The 18,026-nt window shown below is 41.8% G+C and overlaps 3 protein-coding genes across 4 annotated transcripts; 2 read left to right on the top strand and 1 right to left on the bottom strand.

Moving 5' to 3' along the window:
• Positions 1-1,369: 1,369 nt before the first annotated feature.
• Positions 1,370-5,682, top strand: LOC113202727 (protein FAM114A2). Of its 2 annotated transcripts, none has more exons than XM_026417100.2 (10): positions 1,370-1,529; positions 1,992-2,073; positions 2,191-2,711; positions 2,844-3,048; positions 3,157-3,407; positions 3,513-3,618; positions 3,716-3,972; positions 4,082-4,347; positions 4,427-4,568; positions 4,684-5,682. In XM_026417100.2, the coding sequence occupies exons 2-10, from the start codon at positions 2,007-2,009 to the stop codon at positions 4,759-4,761; spliced, it is 1,893 nt and encodes a 630-aa protein (XP_026272885.1). In that variant the 5' UTR covers positions 1,370-1,529; positions 1,992-2,006; the 3' UTR covers positions 4,762-5,682. The 2 variants fall into 2 exon arrangements, with proteins under 2 accessions (XP_026272885.1, XP_026272886.1); XM_026417101.2 differs by lacking the exon at positions 1,370-1,529 and adding an exon at positions 1,616-1,822.
• A 210-nt stretch (positions 5,683-5,892) lies between these two features.
• On the bottom strand, positions 5,893-10,282 carry LOC113202705 (nuclear pore complex protein Nup58). Its single transcript, XM_026417074.2, has 10 exons — positions 10,074-10,282; positions 9,385-9,872; positions 9,246-9,289; positions 8,974-9,160; positions 8,670-8,847; positions 8,420-8,594; positions 8,138-8,336; positions 7,765-8,010; positions 7,594-7,680; positions 5,893-6,157 (listed from the first exon to the last, which is right to left on the bottom strand). The coding sequence occupies exons 1-10, from the start codon at positions 10,130-10,132 to the stop codon at positions 6,039-6,041; spliced, it is 1,782 nt and encodes a 593-aa protein (XP_026272859.1). The 5' UTR covers positions 10,133-10,282; the 3' UTR covers positions 5,893-6,038.
• A 320-nt stretch (positions 10,283-10,602) lies between these two features.
• LOC113202706 (docking protein 2) lies at positions 10,603-14,885 on the top strand. The gene is made up of 7 exons (XM_026417077.2): positions 10,603-10,863; positions 11,080-11,256; positions 11,354-11,507; positions 11,595-11,812; positions 11,951-12,067; positions 12,152-12,415; positions 12,493-14,885. The coding sequence occupies exons 1-7, from the start codon at positions 10,801-10,803 to the stop codon at positions 13,093-13,095; spliced, it is 1,596 nt and encodes a 531-aa protein (XP_026272862.1). The 5' UTR covers positions 10,603-10,800; the 3' UTR covers positions 13,096-14,885.
• Positions 14,886-18,026: the final 3,141 nt, after the last annotated feature.

An 18,026-nucleotide genomic window follows, 5' to 3' on the forward strand; every position in this document is an offset into this window, starting at 1 on the left:
GAAGCTGGGATACTGGACCACTGGGAGGACGATCTGGACGAGGGCAACCGCGTGCTGTCCGCGAGGCACTTGTCGGCCCTGAAGCGGGTGCTGCCTCTGAGCTTGCAGCACATGGCCCCCGCTTTCTACATGCTCCTCGTCGGGCTTGTCGTAGCCGCCGTTGTCTTCGCGGTGGAGCTGGCGACCGCCAAGTTGGGGAGAGCTCGGCAGAGCCCGGGGACGGCCACGCTCCGGTGGGCGTCTCACCGCCAGCCGAAGAGCGGCGCGGGGAGCGCAGCCGCCCACCCCCGTTTTTAGCAGATGATACCTTACAAACCTTACTTAACTGAGACTTAACATAAGTAAACATAAGAAAATTTAAGTAAGGTGTCATTTCCTTTAGTCTCGGTAAGGACAGAGAAGCGAGAGCACGGCCAGCAGTCTTATATATTGTGCTAGGGGGGATAGTGATTTCGGTGGAACCCGAACTGCGGTCCTTGAAGCCCCAAACACCGCAAGGGAAACGTTTTATTCGGCATGAGGTCACCGTCCCGGATGCAAGGAACTTGCAGTCCCAACTGCAGTTTCTGCTTGCATGCAGTCGAACTCCATTAAGCTGCACTTTCGATCTACTTTGAAGCGCCTTGTCGGAATCCGAGCAGTTTTTCGACATTCAAACTGCTGAGAATTGTGGTGAAACTTTAGTTGGGTTACAGTAAACAACTACAGTGCACCGACAGACTTTTGGATACTCCACTGGCGAATATGGCAAGTCATCCAGAAATATGAACAGCGCGGGGTAACGTTTTTAGACATTACCCAGGCATACAAGCTCCGTCCGATTTTATTAATTATTATTATTGTTATTTTATTACAATTTTTTTGGTGGGGGGGGCGCTCTAAATGATAGAAGACATTTAATGCTGTGGCTGTGGAGTTGATCGGGGTCGCCTGGACAGGGGCCGCGCCACCACAGTTCCCCATCGCTTGCGGGGCTCTGCTGCCGGCTCTGCCCCTCAAGCAGTCCGAGGCTGACGCAGGCTGACGCTGACGACAACGCCTGTGACGCGCCCGGTGGGCCGACCCGCCGAGCAGCTGTGCGGAGTCGGCGGCCCATGCGCGCAGGGGCTCCAGCGACGAAACGCTCCCTGATGACGTTCGCGCCTCGGGAATCGTTCGGCGTAAGGGCGACGAAAGGCGAAAGGGGTCGGGACGGTACGGTAAGAAAAGAGGCAAAAGAGGCGGGCTTGGACGAAAGAGTTATACTCAATACTGTAAAGAGTGTAACTCTTTCGTTCAAGGAGCAGGCATGGGTAGTGTCTTTCTGACGGAGGAGTTTCTCATATACGCGTTTAGTAGCCTCGCGTCGTAGCCGATGGCTACATCAATAAGACAACTGAAGCTGGGACTTTGCCAAACGAATGGCAGACCGTCCGTGAAACTTCATTCTATTTTGTGATTTATTTCCCTGATTTAGAAAGGATCAGTCAGTTGTCCGTTCACTGTTCCCATTAAATTTAATTCCTCTACCGCTTAGTTCTAAATCAAAGGTTGGTCGCTAGTCTGTTTCTTACACCTTTATTAAAAATAATTGACGATATGTGATTGAACTTTGTTTTCGCTTGGCAGACGTCAGATCACATTTGTCAAACGATTTTAAAGTCATCAGAGTAACTTGTACACGTTCCTAATAATTTGATTTCAATGTACGATTTTATAATTTGAGATATCCACCACTTTCCGGAAGAGAACATCTATCTCTATTTCAGTTTACAATATGTTCTCCACGTTAAAGCCTAAAAGTTCTTCAAATCAAATCTAGATTACTATTTATGTTATTCTGGTGGGTAGTATACGTTATTTTCATTCAGTCTAGTTCAGGGAATTTTTGTGACTTACTAGTTTTAATAGTTTGACATACTATCACAGTAATCCTTTAGAAGAAGCTTTACATACTATACTTTGTTCTTAATTTTGCTATTTTGCTAATTGTTTGTACATTGTTTTGCTAGGCTGCATCTTCGGCAATGGCAAATTCTGAGAGTGAAGACTTTGAAAGTGCAGATGAAGGAATCGTTTCAAAGTCTCAAGAAGGTGAGAGTCTTTAATAACTCATGGTTTTTTGAACTGAAATTGAATTTAAATCAGTGCCATTTCAAACAAAGTTCTTCTTGAATAACAAAAGCTGAAATGTTTCAATTTTATCTCCAGGATCATCACAATTGTCCACTTCTGCTGCAAGTTCAGCTTCATTGATAGGTCATGCTGATTCTGAAACTGCATCAACAGCAAGTAGCAAGAAGGAAACCTTAGACCAATCCCATGGGGATTTTGTACCTTTAGCACCTGTGAATCCTGAATCACTTGGAGCCAAACCAAAAATGCCATTAACAGGCAGGGGTAAATCATATTCTAAACATAGGAGCAACATTAATAATGCCGACACTTCTGATTCGGTAGTTCCTAGCAGTAATGACCCTATCAATCAGGCTCCAAGCCGGAAGGGAAGATCTGGGTCGAATAAGCTGGGTGTAAAGATATCGCCGTCAGCTGTCGTAAAAAGTGAACTTGGCCCTCCTGACAGCAACAAATGTAAAGGAAATACTGATTCGCCATGGAGCAATAATCTCTCAAACCTCAATGCAAATGAAGAAAATCAAGATGTACATGATTCTTTTCAACCACTTCTCGACAAACTAGCATCTTTGGATTGTGTTGAAGCATCAGATGAGGTCTGTACACAAAATACTCCTCTTTAGTGTGCTTTGTGCATTTTGAGAAATCATCTAATTTTTAATAATTGGTACCAAGGCTTAACTGGAAGAATATATTAGATAGTTCTAATAAAGTATCAATATTTTCAGGTGATAGATACTACAACAGACAAGGCCGTGTCCAACTGGGGCTCATGGGGGAGTTGGGGTATGAACACAATTTTATCTGGAGCATCGTCCGTGTCTAGTCACGTCACTCAAAGTCTCTCGACTATGTCATCAGTAATTGAGTCAGGCCTTGGTGCAGTAGAACCTGAAGAAATGGCAAAACTCTCTGTTGAAGAGGCTAAACCAAGTAAGCAGTGCACAGCTATTTAGCTCTAATTTCTTTATCTCATTTGGATTTATAAGATGCCACAATTATTTTTGAATTCAAATCAAATTACTTTTCTTTATGTCACAGGGCCACCCAAACCCATAGACACTGCTCAGGGCAACCCAGCTTTCTCAGATCAGGCATCTTCAAGTTTCAATGTCATGGGGAATGTACTCAAATTTGTTGAATCGACTGGAGAAATGATAGTTTCAAGTGGACTGAATACATTAGAGACTATAGGAAAGAAAACAATGGATGTATTGCAAGAAGGAGATCCTGGGTTGAAGAGGAAGCGAGCTTTGTTTTCAAGGGAACCTGATAAACCAACACTCTCTCAGGTTTGTTGATCTTGCTTGTTGTTTGTGCGTTATCTTTTTCAGTTTAAGTCTAGATAAGTCACACTAAAAAAACCATTAAAATAATTGTTGTTCTACATTAATCAGATATTGAAAGAGGCTCGTAATCGAGGTGAACTAGAAGACAGAGAAAGAGCTCAGGCCAAGAAAGCAACCCGAGCTCATTTTGAGACTCTTTTTGATGATTACAAAGGTAATTTTACTTTTTGATTTATTTTCTCTTATTACTATCTTGTTTGGTTTTGAAAGACTCCAAAAGACAATAGACACTTATGAATATTTCTTTGTAGGAATGATCCATTTGGAGGCCCTTGAAATGCTTTCTAATACATGCCAATTGAAACTAGAAGCAAAGCTTGTTGCCCTCTCTGGCACCCCTCTTGTTGAATTTCAAAGAAAATTAATACAAATTAAAGAGAAGTGTGATATACCAGATGATGATGAGGATGAGGAGGAGGACCGTGGTACCATTGATATTCTCGAAAGGGATTTAACAGCTGCAATGCGAGGTCTTCTTGTGCCTGTCTCACACACTAAGCTTATTAGGGTGTGTACTTAATTTTTTATGTGTTTTGTTCTTAACTTTGTTTGTGGAGGTGAACAAATTTCAAGCAAAAACAATTGATGTAATTTCATTTGAATTTTCAACTTTCTAGGTCAGTGAAGATACCGACACTTGGCTGGCAACCATGAGATGTATTCAGGATGAAGACTCACAAAATGATAATGATGAATGGGTGGACGAAGAAGAGGTTTCAGAAGAAACTGATCCTCAAAATGCTTTACGTGAAATCCATCAGCAGGCAATTCGAGCATTAGCAAGATTTACAGCAGCTGTTGCTGAGCATTTTCATAAGACTGCTGAGTTGCTGCTACTTAAAGAGGAACATGATAGCCTTCTTGAATGCCAAAGTGTTGTAATGTATGTATTGTATTGTCCACAAACACTTCACTACTTTTTCTTTCATGTAAAAATGTTTGCTCTTTTTTCCAACCCCTAGGATGACATCTGCACTTTGCTCAAGAGTCAGCTCTGTAGCAGCTCGCTTTTCAGAGTTGTTAAGTGCCTCTGCAAATATGCTAGATTCAACACAAGTTGACCATAATGATGTCAATCTGCTTATCACCAATGTGTTTTTAGAGGTAATTACTGATGAATATTTTTTTTTGACCTTATTATCTCTTCATCAATGCTATCATCCCTAAAAGTTTTGCCAATGATGATGTTTCTAATTTGCCTACTGTTTTAAAATTTTAGGCCTCCAACAGTAGCTCATACATCCAGGATGCGAGTTTATTGCTTATACCTGTGCTCCAACTTGGCGCAGTTCAATGATACCATGCAAACATCACATGCATGGACATGATGCATGTGATTCCGAAGTATGAAGACTTTAGTGAGCACTACCCTGTATATAATAAGATTCACTGCAATGAAGTTAAAAAGTATTTGAGAGAAAAAAAGGATAATATTGTCTGTGTGTCTTTAAATCATGACCAATTTGTTCCCTAAAATGAGTTTTCAGATCTCACAGGATTTTCTTTCAGTAGCCTTAGCCTTTTCTAATCTTAGTCTGTTGAGAGTACTCCTTTAGTTGTATAGGTCTAGCATTAAAGTACCTACCATATGAATTCTAATACTGCAAAAATTAGTAGGCAAGTCTATATTTTGTATCTATCTACCTACTTATCTTTCACAATTATATTTTGGTACAATATTTAGATGTTGAAAAAAATTAATACATATGAAAATTACCTCTTGCAAATAGCTGTTGTAGTCTGTTCCAGAAAGAAGGTACTTCACGATTTTGATCATTCTGTTCTACTGAAAACTCTGTATCATGAGTCTAATGTGTGCGTGTGTGCTGAAGTCAAAGCACCAAGATTAAGTTGTTGTTCACTTCCTCTTCTGCTAGTTACTGTTAAGTTAGCCAACACATCAGGTTATCAAATTTTTATTCTGTGATTTTTTTTTAATGGTTGAACTGAATGTGTATTTGTATGTTTAACTCTTTGGTCAAAGTATGATCAGATTCATGTGAGGAGTAGATATGTTTCGGATAGCTTCATTAATGTGTTTTTGATTCAGGTTATTCTGAATTTTATTTTATTTTTAATTTTTTGTGTATGATCTGTTGTGTTTTTCATTCCATTTGTTGAATCTATTTGGATCATTACTTATGATATTATTATCATTTTATGAAATATTTTATTTTGTTGTTGTTGTAGGGGTGTATAATAAAAGTGATAAACTTCAGATTGTTTTTGTTTCAGAACTGGCCTTAAAAATGACCAAGAAAGCTGGTCTGCAGTAGTGATTACACCATGGTCTTACACATATGTCTGTGGAGTGCTTCTCCGCGCCACATTTCTGATTTAACAGATTTATCATCAAAAAATACAGAGCATTAGGATGGTGATGTGGAGATAGGTACAGGATAGGAATAACAGTTTTTAGGAAAATCTGTAAAATTCAGAATGTTTATTCCTAGTTGAATTAATACGGTTCGTGATGGAGATAGATGACAGATGCCATAAACAGTAAATTTAAACAGTCACAATAATTATGCCATTGCTAAATCAATAAGCAACATATCTCTGTAATCACCGAAGTCAGCGTTTGCCACGTTTATTTCCTGATGGCGGTTTCTGCAGTTGAAATTGAGAGTTATCAGGATGGGGAGTTAAAGGAATGGTTGTGCTGCCTGCTGTGTTTCCTGGACTGCTCCATCCTGCACATATAAAATGACATCCCATTACTTTGGGCATGCTTCATTCTGCTGTGGGACTGTTGTAAGGCTATCTAAATGGTTATGTCAATGCAACTTTATGTACCTTGGGAAACCTCAGAAAAATCATGAACGGCGCACACCTCTAATGTCTATCTCATATTTTTCACTTAGATTTGAGGGTGTATACTACAACATCAAACCAACATACTGTTCTCAAAAGCTCTCGAAGGCTATCGCCTGATATCCATCACCACAAACTTAGACATGCATTTCATTCCATAACTACTACTAGAAAAAAGTAAGTTGGCAATTGCACAGTGCACCTGTGTAAAACATACTGTGTTCAAGTGAACCAGCAAGTCAGGTCAGGGTAAGACAGTAGTGGCAAATCATCACTACTACTGAACATACTTTCATACACACACACACATAGGCTTCAGAAAAGCACTCTACAAGTGATCAGTAATTTTACGTCTTTTAAGTAAGGAAAGGAGAGGTTGGACAAGAACAAACAATTAAATTTGTGGGAGCTGACCTTTTGTCATTCTCATTCTTAAAGAACCAAAACAAAAAACATACCTAGTTTCAGTTCTAAAGAGCAAAATGGTCATAGGTAAAACAGTGTGAAGATTCTTTATTGTTTCTCCAAAATATAACTTCAACATAAATTTTTTTAAATTAATTACAAATATATGATTTCAGTAAAAAAAGAAAACTAAACAAGAAAGGCTACAACTGGCAGGTAAAACATCAAAACTAGCAGCATGCATGGTCAAAACATTCACTACTCCTATAGAAGAGGAGAATTTCAATAGTATTTTTTTGCCCAGCTAGGTGAGGAGTGTAGGTTAGAATTTATTCTGGGCAAACACAACATTCATGCTGGAAAAGATGTTACACTACAGGGTTTCCATTTCCATTTTGTACATAATACACCAAAAGAGAGAACAATAAATCATAAGATGGACAAATTAAACTGACATCTAGAATAGATTCCTAGACTGAAAACAATAGACATTGACTATTGGAAAAAGATGTGAAAGAAGGAGAACAAAAAATATTATGATACATGAAAGTAAATGAAATACTACTGTACCTGCGTATTAGGAAGATATTATAGACAGATCATGCAAGCCTTTAAACAGCCAAAAAATTGAAGCATTAAAATGTAGCATTTCTTTGGAGGTTGCAATTATAATTGGGGATAAAAATATGTTGATTTATCTGATTAGAATCTCTCCAAAAGCAGCCTTAATAGGATTTTGTGAACAGTCTACTTTTCAAACTATCAGAAAATTAGATAATCAAAATGCAGCTTTGCCAATGTAAACCAAAACCTTCACCAGAATTTAACAGCAATTCATACAATCACGCCATCATAAAATACGAGGGATTTAACAAAATTTGAAAGAAACTAGATTATTTTTATTATTTACCTAAAGGACCCACTCCGGGGAAGTTTTGCCTTGAGGAAGCTGCAACTCCTGCAGTTAGGAGTCCGAAGCCATGTTGTGAATTCAGAGCTGAAAAGGGATGGTTAAAAGGTTGGGGTCAAAAAATACTATTCAACAGAATTTAGACAGAACATCAGCTATCCAAACACAAACCTGAGAAAGGAGTCGGTCCCACCATAGATTTTGAAGGCTGCCCACTATTTGCACCAGTTAAAGTTGAAATTGCATTTACTCGATTTCGAGCAGATTCATCAAAAACATCTGATGCATCATTTAGAATATATTTCCGAAGTGATAAATACTGTTCTTTCTGAGCCTTAACTTGAGAATGAACTGAATGGAGACGGCCCGCCAAGGCGACAAAGCTGTCATAGAGCCTTCGCATGGATTGTGTTAACTCTGTTAATGAAGAAGAATAGAGGTTATCATCATTATCACTACTGAACAATATGAGATAAATAAAATATATTAGGTAGGTGACACACTAAAGGAAAAGAACCAAAAGTATGTCATAAATGAAACATACCAGCAGGTGTGATTCCTGTAAGTTGTACTCTTGAATGAACATGCCTCTCGGCATTTTCAATTTCTTGGCGAAATAGTTTGATGTCTCTCTCGAAACCAGAAACAAGTTCAGCAAAATATTGAAGGGGGGCTGTGTTATCGTACTGAAGGCCCGCTGGGGTGTCATGGGTACGCTGAGCCATTTCAGTGTGCTGAAGAGCCTGAGTTAGAAGAGAAATATAGTTGTAGTCTGACAGTCTCATCACAGGAAATTAAGAGGAAGATGAGGTGTGAGAAAGACAACCTTTGCGGTGTCAGCTTTTAGTTTATCAGCTATAGATTTTAATCGCTGAAGACCAGCAGTGTTACTTGTCAACACAAGCTTCATTGCATCTGTATCCTCCTGTACTTTGAGCAATGGCTTGGATGAGCACCTTGCAATCTCTGAGCTGAAACTCTTTTGCTTTTTCACATATTGCCTGCCAAACAAAAAATAGGACATTAAATGATGAATTGATTATTTCGTGGCAGCACATACTCAAATAGTGTCCAACCTAAATGTTTCAACTCCTCTAGCAATATCATCTGGTATAGGTGTTTCTTTAGGGGATTTGGCTTCTGTTCTAGTAGTTTGAGCTCCCGCCAATCCCGACAAACTTGTCAGCCCACTTGAGGATGTGGAAGCTACTCCACCCAAACCAACGGATGGGGCAGGGGCTGCAGCTGTGGACCCTATACATTAAATCACAAGGTAAGTAAACTGCACATTATGTACTTCACAATTTGAACAATGTAGAAACAAACCATAGCCAGCCAGACAAATATTTTTAAAAGAATCACAATTGTAATAATATTTACCTCCTAAACCAAAACCTGAGGTGGCAGTGGATGTCTGTGCTAACGAAGTTGTACCAAAGCTGAGGGAGGTTGGGGCAGCCGTTGTTCCGAACTGACCGGTAGGTTTAGCTGTAGTAAGTCCAGAGAAGAGGCCGGCAGACGATGCAGATGGTGCAGATGAGGGGGCACCAAAAAGTCCAGGTGTGGCCTTAAAAAATAGAAATGGAGATCAAGATAATTTGATGAGAGAGCTGATAACAATCACAAAAGGTGAGTGAGAAGCTCAACGTTACCTGAGGAGCAGCGAAGAGTGAATTGCTAGTGGCTGGTTGAGTGGCTGTACCAAACAAAATAATACATTACAGTATAGTATAACATGAAAGAAGTATTTGTGAATGCAAAACTTTGTATAAATTTTATAAAATTAATTACTTAATCCTGCTGTTGGTTTTGGTGCAGCAGAAGGGGTTGCAAATAGAGACAACTGTGGCTGTGGAGCTACAACGCCCACTGATACTGCTGAGGATGCTGGGGTCCCAAAGCTCTGCCCAAATGCTGAAGGGGCCGTTGACGCAGGGGCTGCAGATGTGGCTGTTGCAGTCCCAAATGCAGGAGCTGCAGTAGCAGCCCCAAACGAGGGGGCGGCAGTTGCAGCTCCAAACGTTGGAGCTGCTGATGCAGCCCCAAACGAAGGGGTAGCTGTTGCAGCTCCAAATGAAGGAGCAGCTGTTGCAGCTCCAAACGAGGGAGCAGCTGTGGGAGCTCCAAAGGCTGGAGCAGCTGTTGGAGCCCCAAACGACGGAGCAGATGTGGGAGCTCCAAATGAAGGAGCTGCTGTTGCAGCCCCAAACGAGGGAGCAGCTGTAGGAGCTCCAAAGGCTGGAGCAGCTGTTGGAGCCCCAAAGGCTGGAGCAGCAGGTCTATAGGAAAAATTAGAAAGGGTATTTTTGAAATTTATTTGAATGACAAACACATGTAGCAAGTGAGAAATTACTAAATAGGCCACGATTACTAGCTAGTGATTTCATATATAAAATATAAGATTTTAAAACAAATTACTTAGATTTCCGAAGTTATTGGAGTATATATGCTGCATTGGTTCGAAATACCCCAAAACTTACCTGACTCCTAAAGAATTAGCTCCTGCAGGGACTTGTTGCTGATTAAAGTTGAAACTCATGTTGAGCGAAAGCGTCGTTATTTATATTAATTAAGAGGAAGCCAACTTTGATACAGATTCTTCGCTGACATTGAGGAAAACAATATTCGTCAGAAACTGTTTGTTTTCTGAATTTTAAGGTTAGTGTCCCCCGGAGGTGCCGGAGAACAAATGAAGCGCGCCAAGGCGGTAAAGACAACGGTCATGAGAAATTTAGTTAGCAAAACATATTTGCGCACTAGATGTTCTTTTGCTATACAATTTTCGCACCTATCGTTTATTGCTAGCGAAAGTAATTATTCTCTTTTGTGAAAACTATGTGCTGTAGAGTGTTGCTCGCCATGATAAAATCGTCGTGGTTCCGAATATTGTTTGGCGCTCTCTAGACGTTTGAATCTCGAGTGTGCTCGTGCTCAGCGTGCTCACTCCATCGGCATTTCCGGAGTGCTAATTGTTATTGTTGCTGCTGCTGTTGTTTTTGTTGTTGTTGGGCGGCCCTTGTTCGGAGGAATATTGATACAGACTTAGATGGAGAAAGATGTGATCGAGGTTGAGGCACAATCAGAGGCCTTACAAATTGATTGAATGTTTCCCATTTCGAGGGCCGTTCCATTTGTTCCAACTTTAATGTTCCATCCCGTTCGGAGCTCAAAGCTTTTCCTTATTTACGTCCATCCACCGGCGCGAAGATGAACACCGATCAGTGCTTCAAGGAGGGTCACTTGCTGTTCCAATCGCAGGGAATGTTGAAGGTGGGTGCTGCAGGGGCGATTTGCTGTCCATTTGTTCAATTTTATTCAGACTGAAATTGCGCCTTGGTATCGTTGTTTTCGAGTCAGGCCCGTCTTCATTCTGCATGCGATTATTTTTCGTTTAGAGAGGTTATGTTCCTTCAGTCAACAGGTAGCTTTGTGTTGTGTGTTAAACCCTTGGTTCTTATTCTCCATCTTCTGTGTTGTAATTTTCAGAAATCCTGGCAGCGGAAGTATTGCCAGCTCTATAAAGCTAGCAAGCAAGGTATAGAACGTCTCGAAGTGTTTGAAAGCAAGGATGATAAGCTGAAGACTGCCGTAAAAATTATCACTTTAGAAAATTGTGTTAAAATTACCCAAGATGTTCAGAAAAAGGATCCTTATGTGTTTGCCGTAAGTCTAATATTGTTATAGCTCATTCTCACAATCCTGACTATTTTCCTTCTTTGTGGTAAAATTTGTACCTTTACAATTTTATATTATGGTGTAGGTGTTCACTAAAGTGGCAGTTCACAATTTTGCATCGCCAACTGAGTCTGAAATGTCTGAATGGATATCTGCCATGCAAGCTGTAGCATTTAAGGATGATTTTTCTCACCAAACTATTGAAGAGGACAATGATTTGTACTGTCCATCAGGAGAAGGTAAGATCTTTAAATTTGGAAATTATATCTTCCCGGAATGTATATTTTCCTCCTTTTTTACACTAAATACCTACTGTATTTTTCCAGGTGTTTTTTCTGTGAAGTTGGTGCCTTCAGATGCATCCTCAAACTGTGGTCTTGATCCAGGGCCATATACACTTGTAGTTACACCAACTGCTCTACAACTGAGGGAGCACAATACAAATCACTTATTGTTCACTTGGCCTTATCGTTTTATCCGACGCTATGGAACTCGCACAGGAAAATTTACTTTTGAAGCAGGCCGTAAATGTGAGACAGGAGAGGTAAATGCTTTTTTGATTGTGACTTGATAAGTTTTGAGGACGCTTTTTTTTTTTTCTTTTGTGTTTGATGTTTTAATCTTTAAACCAGTGAATACAAATGCTTGTATCCTTCTGATATTTTGAAATATTGTTTTTCAGGGGGAATTTCAACTTGAGCACTCAAACCAACAAGAAATCTTTAGGTGTATGTCCTCTAAAATGAAGAATATGCGTCAACTTTTGCCTGCCTTGGGGTCCACTAATAGCGAATTCGAAGTGAGAATTTCCTTTTCCCTTTGTTCTACCTGGTGTTTTTGGTCAGAACCACATGTATTGATACTATTAATTTTCTCTGTACAGGGAGCTTTGAGCATGCTACCTCGGTCACGTAGTCCTCTATTGCCCTCACCAACAAGTGCAACATCAGCCATGTGTGAATTGGACTTCAGCTGTAGTTCCAGTTCACAGGTATCTGTTCAAACTCTACCTCGTCAACCACCACCTTTGCACCCCAAGCCTCCATGCAAACCTCTAGTTTTAGCTAAACCTATTCCCCCTGCCAAACCATCTAAGCCAGCCAAGCCTCCTCGCAAGAGCCTAGAAACTATTCATAATCGAGAACAGGTTGGTTTCATGTTTGTTAGAAGTAAGCATTTTAACCAGTACTTTTGACTTTGACTTATGTGTGCTTCTTTGTTTAGGTGTACACTCCAGGGAGCATGTCTTTGCCAACAACCCCCACAGATGACTATGATAGTGTAGTTGTGAGGAAAGAAGCATGGCGTACTCTAGGTATGGAAGAAATGCATCATACTGAACGACGTACAGCTGGCACTCAAAATGCTGATGACTATGAAGATATAGATGCTCCGCGTGATGATACACCTGCTCCCTCACCTATGCCCCTTCTAGAGCAACAAAGATGTCCAGCAATATTTTCAGCTGGTGATTTAAGAGGTGTAGATCCCACTGATAACTATGATAAACTTGAACATTTTGGCACTTCCACTAGGCTAAGTACACGCTCTTCTAGCTACCATCATTTTGGGAAGTTGCAGTCTGCTGCAAGTATGTCAAGGCTTGAACATGGACCTCTGTCCAAAATGTTGTCAGACGATGACATTTCATCAGACCCTATTGAGTCTTGCAGGCGAGCTGATGATTCACACTATGGATATGGTTCGGTTCGCAGGCCTTCTGAAACACTAAGTGCACCATTTACTTTAAGCTTGGCTAGACCCAATCATCAACTGTGTAATGAACAGGAGTATGCTCTTGTCACATGTAAACCAAAATTGGTCTAGTAAGCATGTATCATTAATCTTCATTGTCTGTGATTGTAGATTAGACTGCCTACCTGGCCCATAGTGATTTTTGTATATAAATCTATATACCATGTATATTTTAATCCAATTGTACACTTAAGTGTACAACCGAATGACTGTATTTTTACATATCAGAGCTGCATCATATTACCTATGTATGCTTTTACTTATTTTACCATGATATTTTGTACTTGCTTTTCAGTTGTGAAACTTTTGTGAAGTGTTGTCTATTGAAGTCATTCCACAATTTTGGCTTTCAACATTGATGTAGAAGGCCTAAGCCCACTTTAGATATGTTGTATCATAGAAATTATTTTTTAATCAATCAATGCTTTATGGAGGCAATGATTTTGTATCTTAATTTTAATGTTTGGACATGAACTTGGGTTCCATGTATTTTGTTTGCTTCCTTGAGTGATTCAAGAAAAAAAATCTTTATCTCTGATCTGATAAACTCATCCTCTGCATTTTTGAGGAAATGTCTTTTTGGCATTATGACTGAGCACCGTCTGAAAACTGCTCCCGAGTCTTGGTATTCTGTGATATTGGTTTGTTTACTCAGCAAGCTCAACTGAACTTTTTTTTATCACACTTTCAATGTTCTCTCCTAATTAGGTGCCCCCACACTGAACACATTCTGCCCTCCTGCTTCTGTGCTGTCTGCCTATGCCCGCCTCCCCGGACGTAGCAAACCCGGGGAGCCGAACATCGGCCATCACATCACTTTTATTCAGTTGGGGGGCAGCTGAAAGGATTTTTCGCATGATGAATTGTTGAAGACGCCCTATTTTTGAGTTCAGAAACTTGCACTACTGTGTAAACCCTTGTATGCTCAACACTGTCATCACCAAGAAATACCTTATTACTATCCAGTGACAAGATTATGTATGTGCCAAGATATTCTTTAAGACTAAAAGCAAGTTGTTGGTTCAAACAAATGTAATGATATTTATAATGTAGAATTATATCCTGAACATCTACATGATACATGTTTAGATTGTGCCATTAGGATTTGGTATGTAGTTATTGTTAATTATTTTAAAGTACTTTAAGAATGCTATTCTTTGATTTAAAAAAAATTGTCTATAATTTTCCCATTTCCAGTTTTGAAACTTATAAAACATAACTTGTTTTGTTGGATCTTTATGAAGGAAATCTTTTCTTGTAATCTCAGTGATATTTGGTTGGTCTTTCTTTCATTCTGAAAAATATGTTATTTGTATTGTGTACGTCTAGTATGGAGTAATTCTTATTTCCCATCAGACAGACCAACTTTTTCATTCCATGTCTTGTGTGATATATTAGAGTTGTTTATGGAGAGAGGCTGATCTACCCAGAGGGTACTTCAACTTAACCTGGATTTTTACAATTTTTGTACCGTTTGTGTCTCTTGTACGGTGTCATATTCTAGGCGTCCCTGTTATTGAAGTTGAAAGTACGAGGGGTCTGGTAGACCTTACTGTAGACGTCATCTTTGTTTACGTTCACTTACTCTAATTTAATCTCATCTATCTGTCTGTCTGTCTGTCTGTGTCTATCTGAACTGTTTTAATTGTATGTGTGGTTTGTCTTTCCACATGTAATGATCATCTATTGTTTTTGATGTAAAATCACATTTCTACGCTGTTCTTTTCTTTGTACTTAGTTTTACGCTCTTTTCAAGGGCACGACGCAGCATCTGTAATACGCTTTGCTGCTTTCTATTTTGTGTTCTTTTTACTATTGTTCTCGACGACTTGTGAAATATCGAATAAACAGTCATAAACGTAGTGCCGACCTCAATTTTTTTCCCTTTTTCTTTTTCTTTTTTTTTTTTGTGGTCACGGTAAGGGTTTTCCGCCCCGCTCCACCTCCTGGGTTGACTGACTGACTCAGAGGGAGGGAACACCCAGCCTCTGCCGCACGCGGAGCGGCAGCTTCAGACTGCAGAGCCAGTGGAGGCCCCCCTCCGCCCCGCCCGCCCGGCCCCTTGCCCCGCCCTGTCCATAGAATGACGTAGATATCCGGTGGCGCGTCATTTGTAGACAGTCCCTTGTTGCTGTCTGCCCGAAGGTAAAACTTTTCCGTTCTGATAAAGATTACCTTGTCCATTCCCGTTTGCCAGTTTTGATAAAGATTGCCGGGTCTTCTCGTTGTTCAGGGTGGTCGATGTACTTTTAATTCAAATGCACCGGATGGCCAATGTTGAAACCGTCGTTTGGAGAAAATGCGTATACCAGCTCACACGTGAGGCGCCGTTCTAACGGAGGGGGTGATTTTCTGTGGGTTGCCTACTTTCAGGGGTTTTGTAGGACAAATTGCCTACCCACCCTTCTACCCTATTTATTTTATCTAGTAAGTATTCTTGTACACACTTTTACAGAGCGTATTTGTAAACTAAAGATGGTATACTCTAAATTTACAAAAATGCTTTTTAACCTTACAAACTTTTACCGTTATTTGCGTACTTTTTCTCTTTCCCTCAACCTACTAACCTACATAAAAATTGGCATATTTTCTAGTGGATTTACAATATTCCTTCAGATTTTGTTTTTACAATTTGCTCCAACGGGGCTCAGCGGATACCGGCAGACACCCTGAATGGGATAGATGACCACACTGTGGTCACCCGCGCAGCCGCGCGCTAGAGTCCTTGAGTCCAAGTATAGGATGGGACTCTACCGCACGCGACGGGTGCGGATATCCACCGTCACGGTGCGACCGGGCGACACTGACGTACAAACTGCGGCAACGTGATTGGTATCTGGCTTTTCGCAAACGTTGTGTGTGAAATACTACAAACGCGATTTCTGACCCTGTTTCCGGTGCTACAGCATACCGGGTGTCCGTAAGAATACGCGGCAGCTTGATGGGTTGCCTACGCACTAGCGTGCAGGAGCGGAGGGCGAGGGGGGAGCGGTGGAGGTGCGCACCATCCAGCGACTTCCGAACAGACTATAAAGGTGCCCTTTCGGACCAAATCATTTTTCAACGAATGTGAAAAAGAGGGAGTACCCACCCCGCTTTTACGCGGGGCCCCGCGTGCTTAACTTCGGAGTTCGGATGGGATCCGGTGTGTCCACGCCAGCAGCCACACTGTTAGATCCAACCAACTGTTGACCAGGGTTGTCGCCTACCCGCTTAAACAGGAACGACGGGTACCCAATTTGTTTAGCGGAGACTATCGTACGGTTGGTTAAACAGAACTGACCCCCTACCGCTCAGGTCATGGGACGCTGTTTTCGGAGCCAGTATCACAGGTCTTATATACCGACGAGCGACCACCGCTCGCCGCATGATCCGACCTCCTGGCAACCCGCTTTTTCGCTGCCAGTGAGGACCGAACCAAGTGCCGACACTCGTCACCCCGCGTAGCGGCTATCATAACCACTACACCTTAGGCCTTCCCACTAGAGAGCTCGGTTGGAATCACGGGTTTGAATTCCACTCCGAATTCTCAACCTCCGAAGAAATTCCAGTCCAGCGAAGATTCGAACCCCGCTCCTGCTGCTCAGGAAGCCGGCGCTCTACCATTTTTTTCAAATGGTTTTATTGTCGTCAAATTGTTACATTTTTGGATTTTTACATGTGTTGCTGTGCTGTTGCCCGCAGGCCTTACACTTCTCATTCTTAACGGGTGAGAGGGTGGGGGGGGGGGGGGGGAGCGTCGATGAAGGGGTGTTATGGGTGGAGCTTTGATTTAGTGTCCTCTAGCTTACCATCATAAGGCCAGGGGGAGAATCATTGTACGCACCAGGTGGCTAGACTCACGCCGCGCACTTTTATGTAGTTATACTGTACCGCTTGCACGCGTGCGGGCGCGTTGCCGTGCTCGCACAACCACCTGACGGATTTATACCCCCCTCCTGGTATAAGGGGGTGTAAAATTAATGACTGAATTAGACCCCCCGGTATAAATCCCCTGGGGCATTTGTACCCTAGGGGTCCTGTGGGGGGAGGGGGGGTATAAATGTCCTAGGGGGTTTATACCGGGGGGTACTAATACCTTAGGTGATATGTACCGGGGGGTACGGGGTACTATTCCACTGCGACACCTGGAGGAGTCGTGTGCAGAAGCAGGGATAGGCAAACCCGCCCGCGCTTCCGTGCTTGCAGTACAGTGTAAACTCAATGAATAAAAAGTGTGCGGCGAGAGTCTAGCCACCTGGTATGTGTTTTAGTGTACCGCCCAAAATACTCCACGTTAAAGTCTGATGTTAGACTGACTACTGCCCCCCCCCCCCCCGTGAAAAGAAACCCTGATCCCTCACTTTTACCCCCTTCTTTGATTGGGAACAACTAGAACTAGAACCACCCCCAACTTACACACACCCTTTACAGTTTGCGAATGCCGGCTGCCGGTCGACAGCTTGCTTCATGTTGCTAGGGGCGCTGTGTTAGCCCTTGCTCGGAGGGCTCGGAGCCACTATACTCGAGTCCACTCGAGAGCACAAACGCTGCACCTTTGCACCCCGCCCCAACCACTTCTTGTCAAGAGAACCCTTTTGCCTAAATTATATATTTGAGCCACATCTCTACACGTTGCATACACTTTTGCGACAGCATTTTGGAAAAAAAAATTACCAACTTAATTATTGTAGATCAAAAAAAATTGTGGAAGAAGATTTTCCTCTCTTTTTCTGAGGGCGGGTCGCCAGGGCAAACCCCCGAGTCATCGTCGTCATGATCTCATCCCGCACTGACCTGGGGCAAACGGTGCAATAGCCTCTTCTAATCCTAATAATCTTAGGAGGACCCGCCCCACACAACAGCACTGAGTGCCCAGTGCCCGGAGCTTACGTCCGGTCATCCCTTCGAGCCTTCTGATCAGGGCTGCGCTGGGATTGGCTTCCAGTGACCTCACCACAGGCTCACCACCATGACTCGCCAGTTTTCCACGTCTCTCCATCTCTCTCCTCCTCCTCCTATTC

This window comes from Frankliniella occidentalis, unplaced genomic scaffold (assembly GCF_000697945.3).
Source record: "Frankliniella occidentalis isolate FOCC.00 unplaced genomic scaffold, Focc_3.1 Scaffold9, whole genome shotgun sequence".
Taxonomy (NCBI): Eukaryota; Metazoa; Arthropoda; class Insecta; order Thysanoptera; family Thripidae; genus Frankliniella; species Frankliniella occidentalis.

Bases quoted from the DNA above. Each gene is read 5' to 3' on its own strand.
- LOC113202727 (XM_026417100.2), top strand. From the start codon at position 2,007: ATGGCAAATTCTGAGAGTGAAGACTTTGAAAGTGCAGATGAAGGAATC. The intron at 2,712-2,843 runs GTCTGTACACAA...CAATATTTTCAG, and splicing joins GTGTTGAAGCATCAGATGAG to GTGATAGATACTACAACAGA. The intron at 3,408-3,512 runs GTTTGTTGATCT...TACATTAATCAG, and splicing joins ATAAACCAACACTCTCTCAG to ATATTGAAAGAGGCTCGTAA.
- LOC113202705 (XM_026417074.2), bottom strand. From the start codon at position 10,132: ATGAGTTTCAACTTTAATCAGCAACAAGTCCCTGCAGGAGCTAATTCT. The intron at 8,848-8,973 runs GTAAATATTATT...TTTAATGTATAG, and splicing joins CTCAGGTTTTGGTTTAGGAG to GGTCCACAGCTGCAGCCCCT. The intron at 7,681-7,764 runs GTTTGTGTTTGG...ATCCCTTTTCAG, and splicing joins GGGACCGACTCCTTTCTCAG to CTCTGAATTCACAACATGGC.
- LOC113202706 (XM_026417077.2), top strand. From the start codon at position 10,801: ATGAACACCGATCAGTGCTTCAAGGAGGGTCACTTGCTGTTCCAATCG. The intron at 11,813-11,950 runs GTAAATGCTTTT...ATTGTTTTTCAG, and splicing joins GTAAATGTGAGACAGGAGAG to GGGGAATTTCAACTTGAGCA. The intron at 12,068-12,151 runs GTGAGAATTTCC...TTCTCTGTACAG, and splicing joins CCACTAATAGCGAATTCGAA to GGAGCTTTGAGCATGCTACC.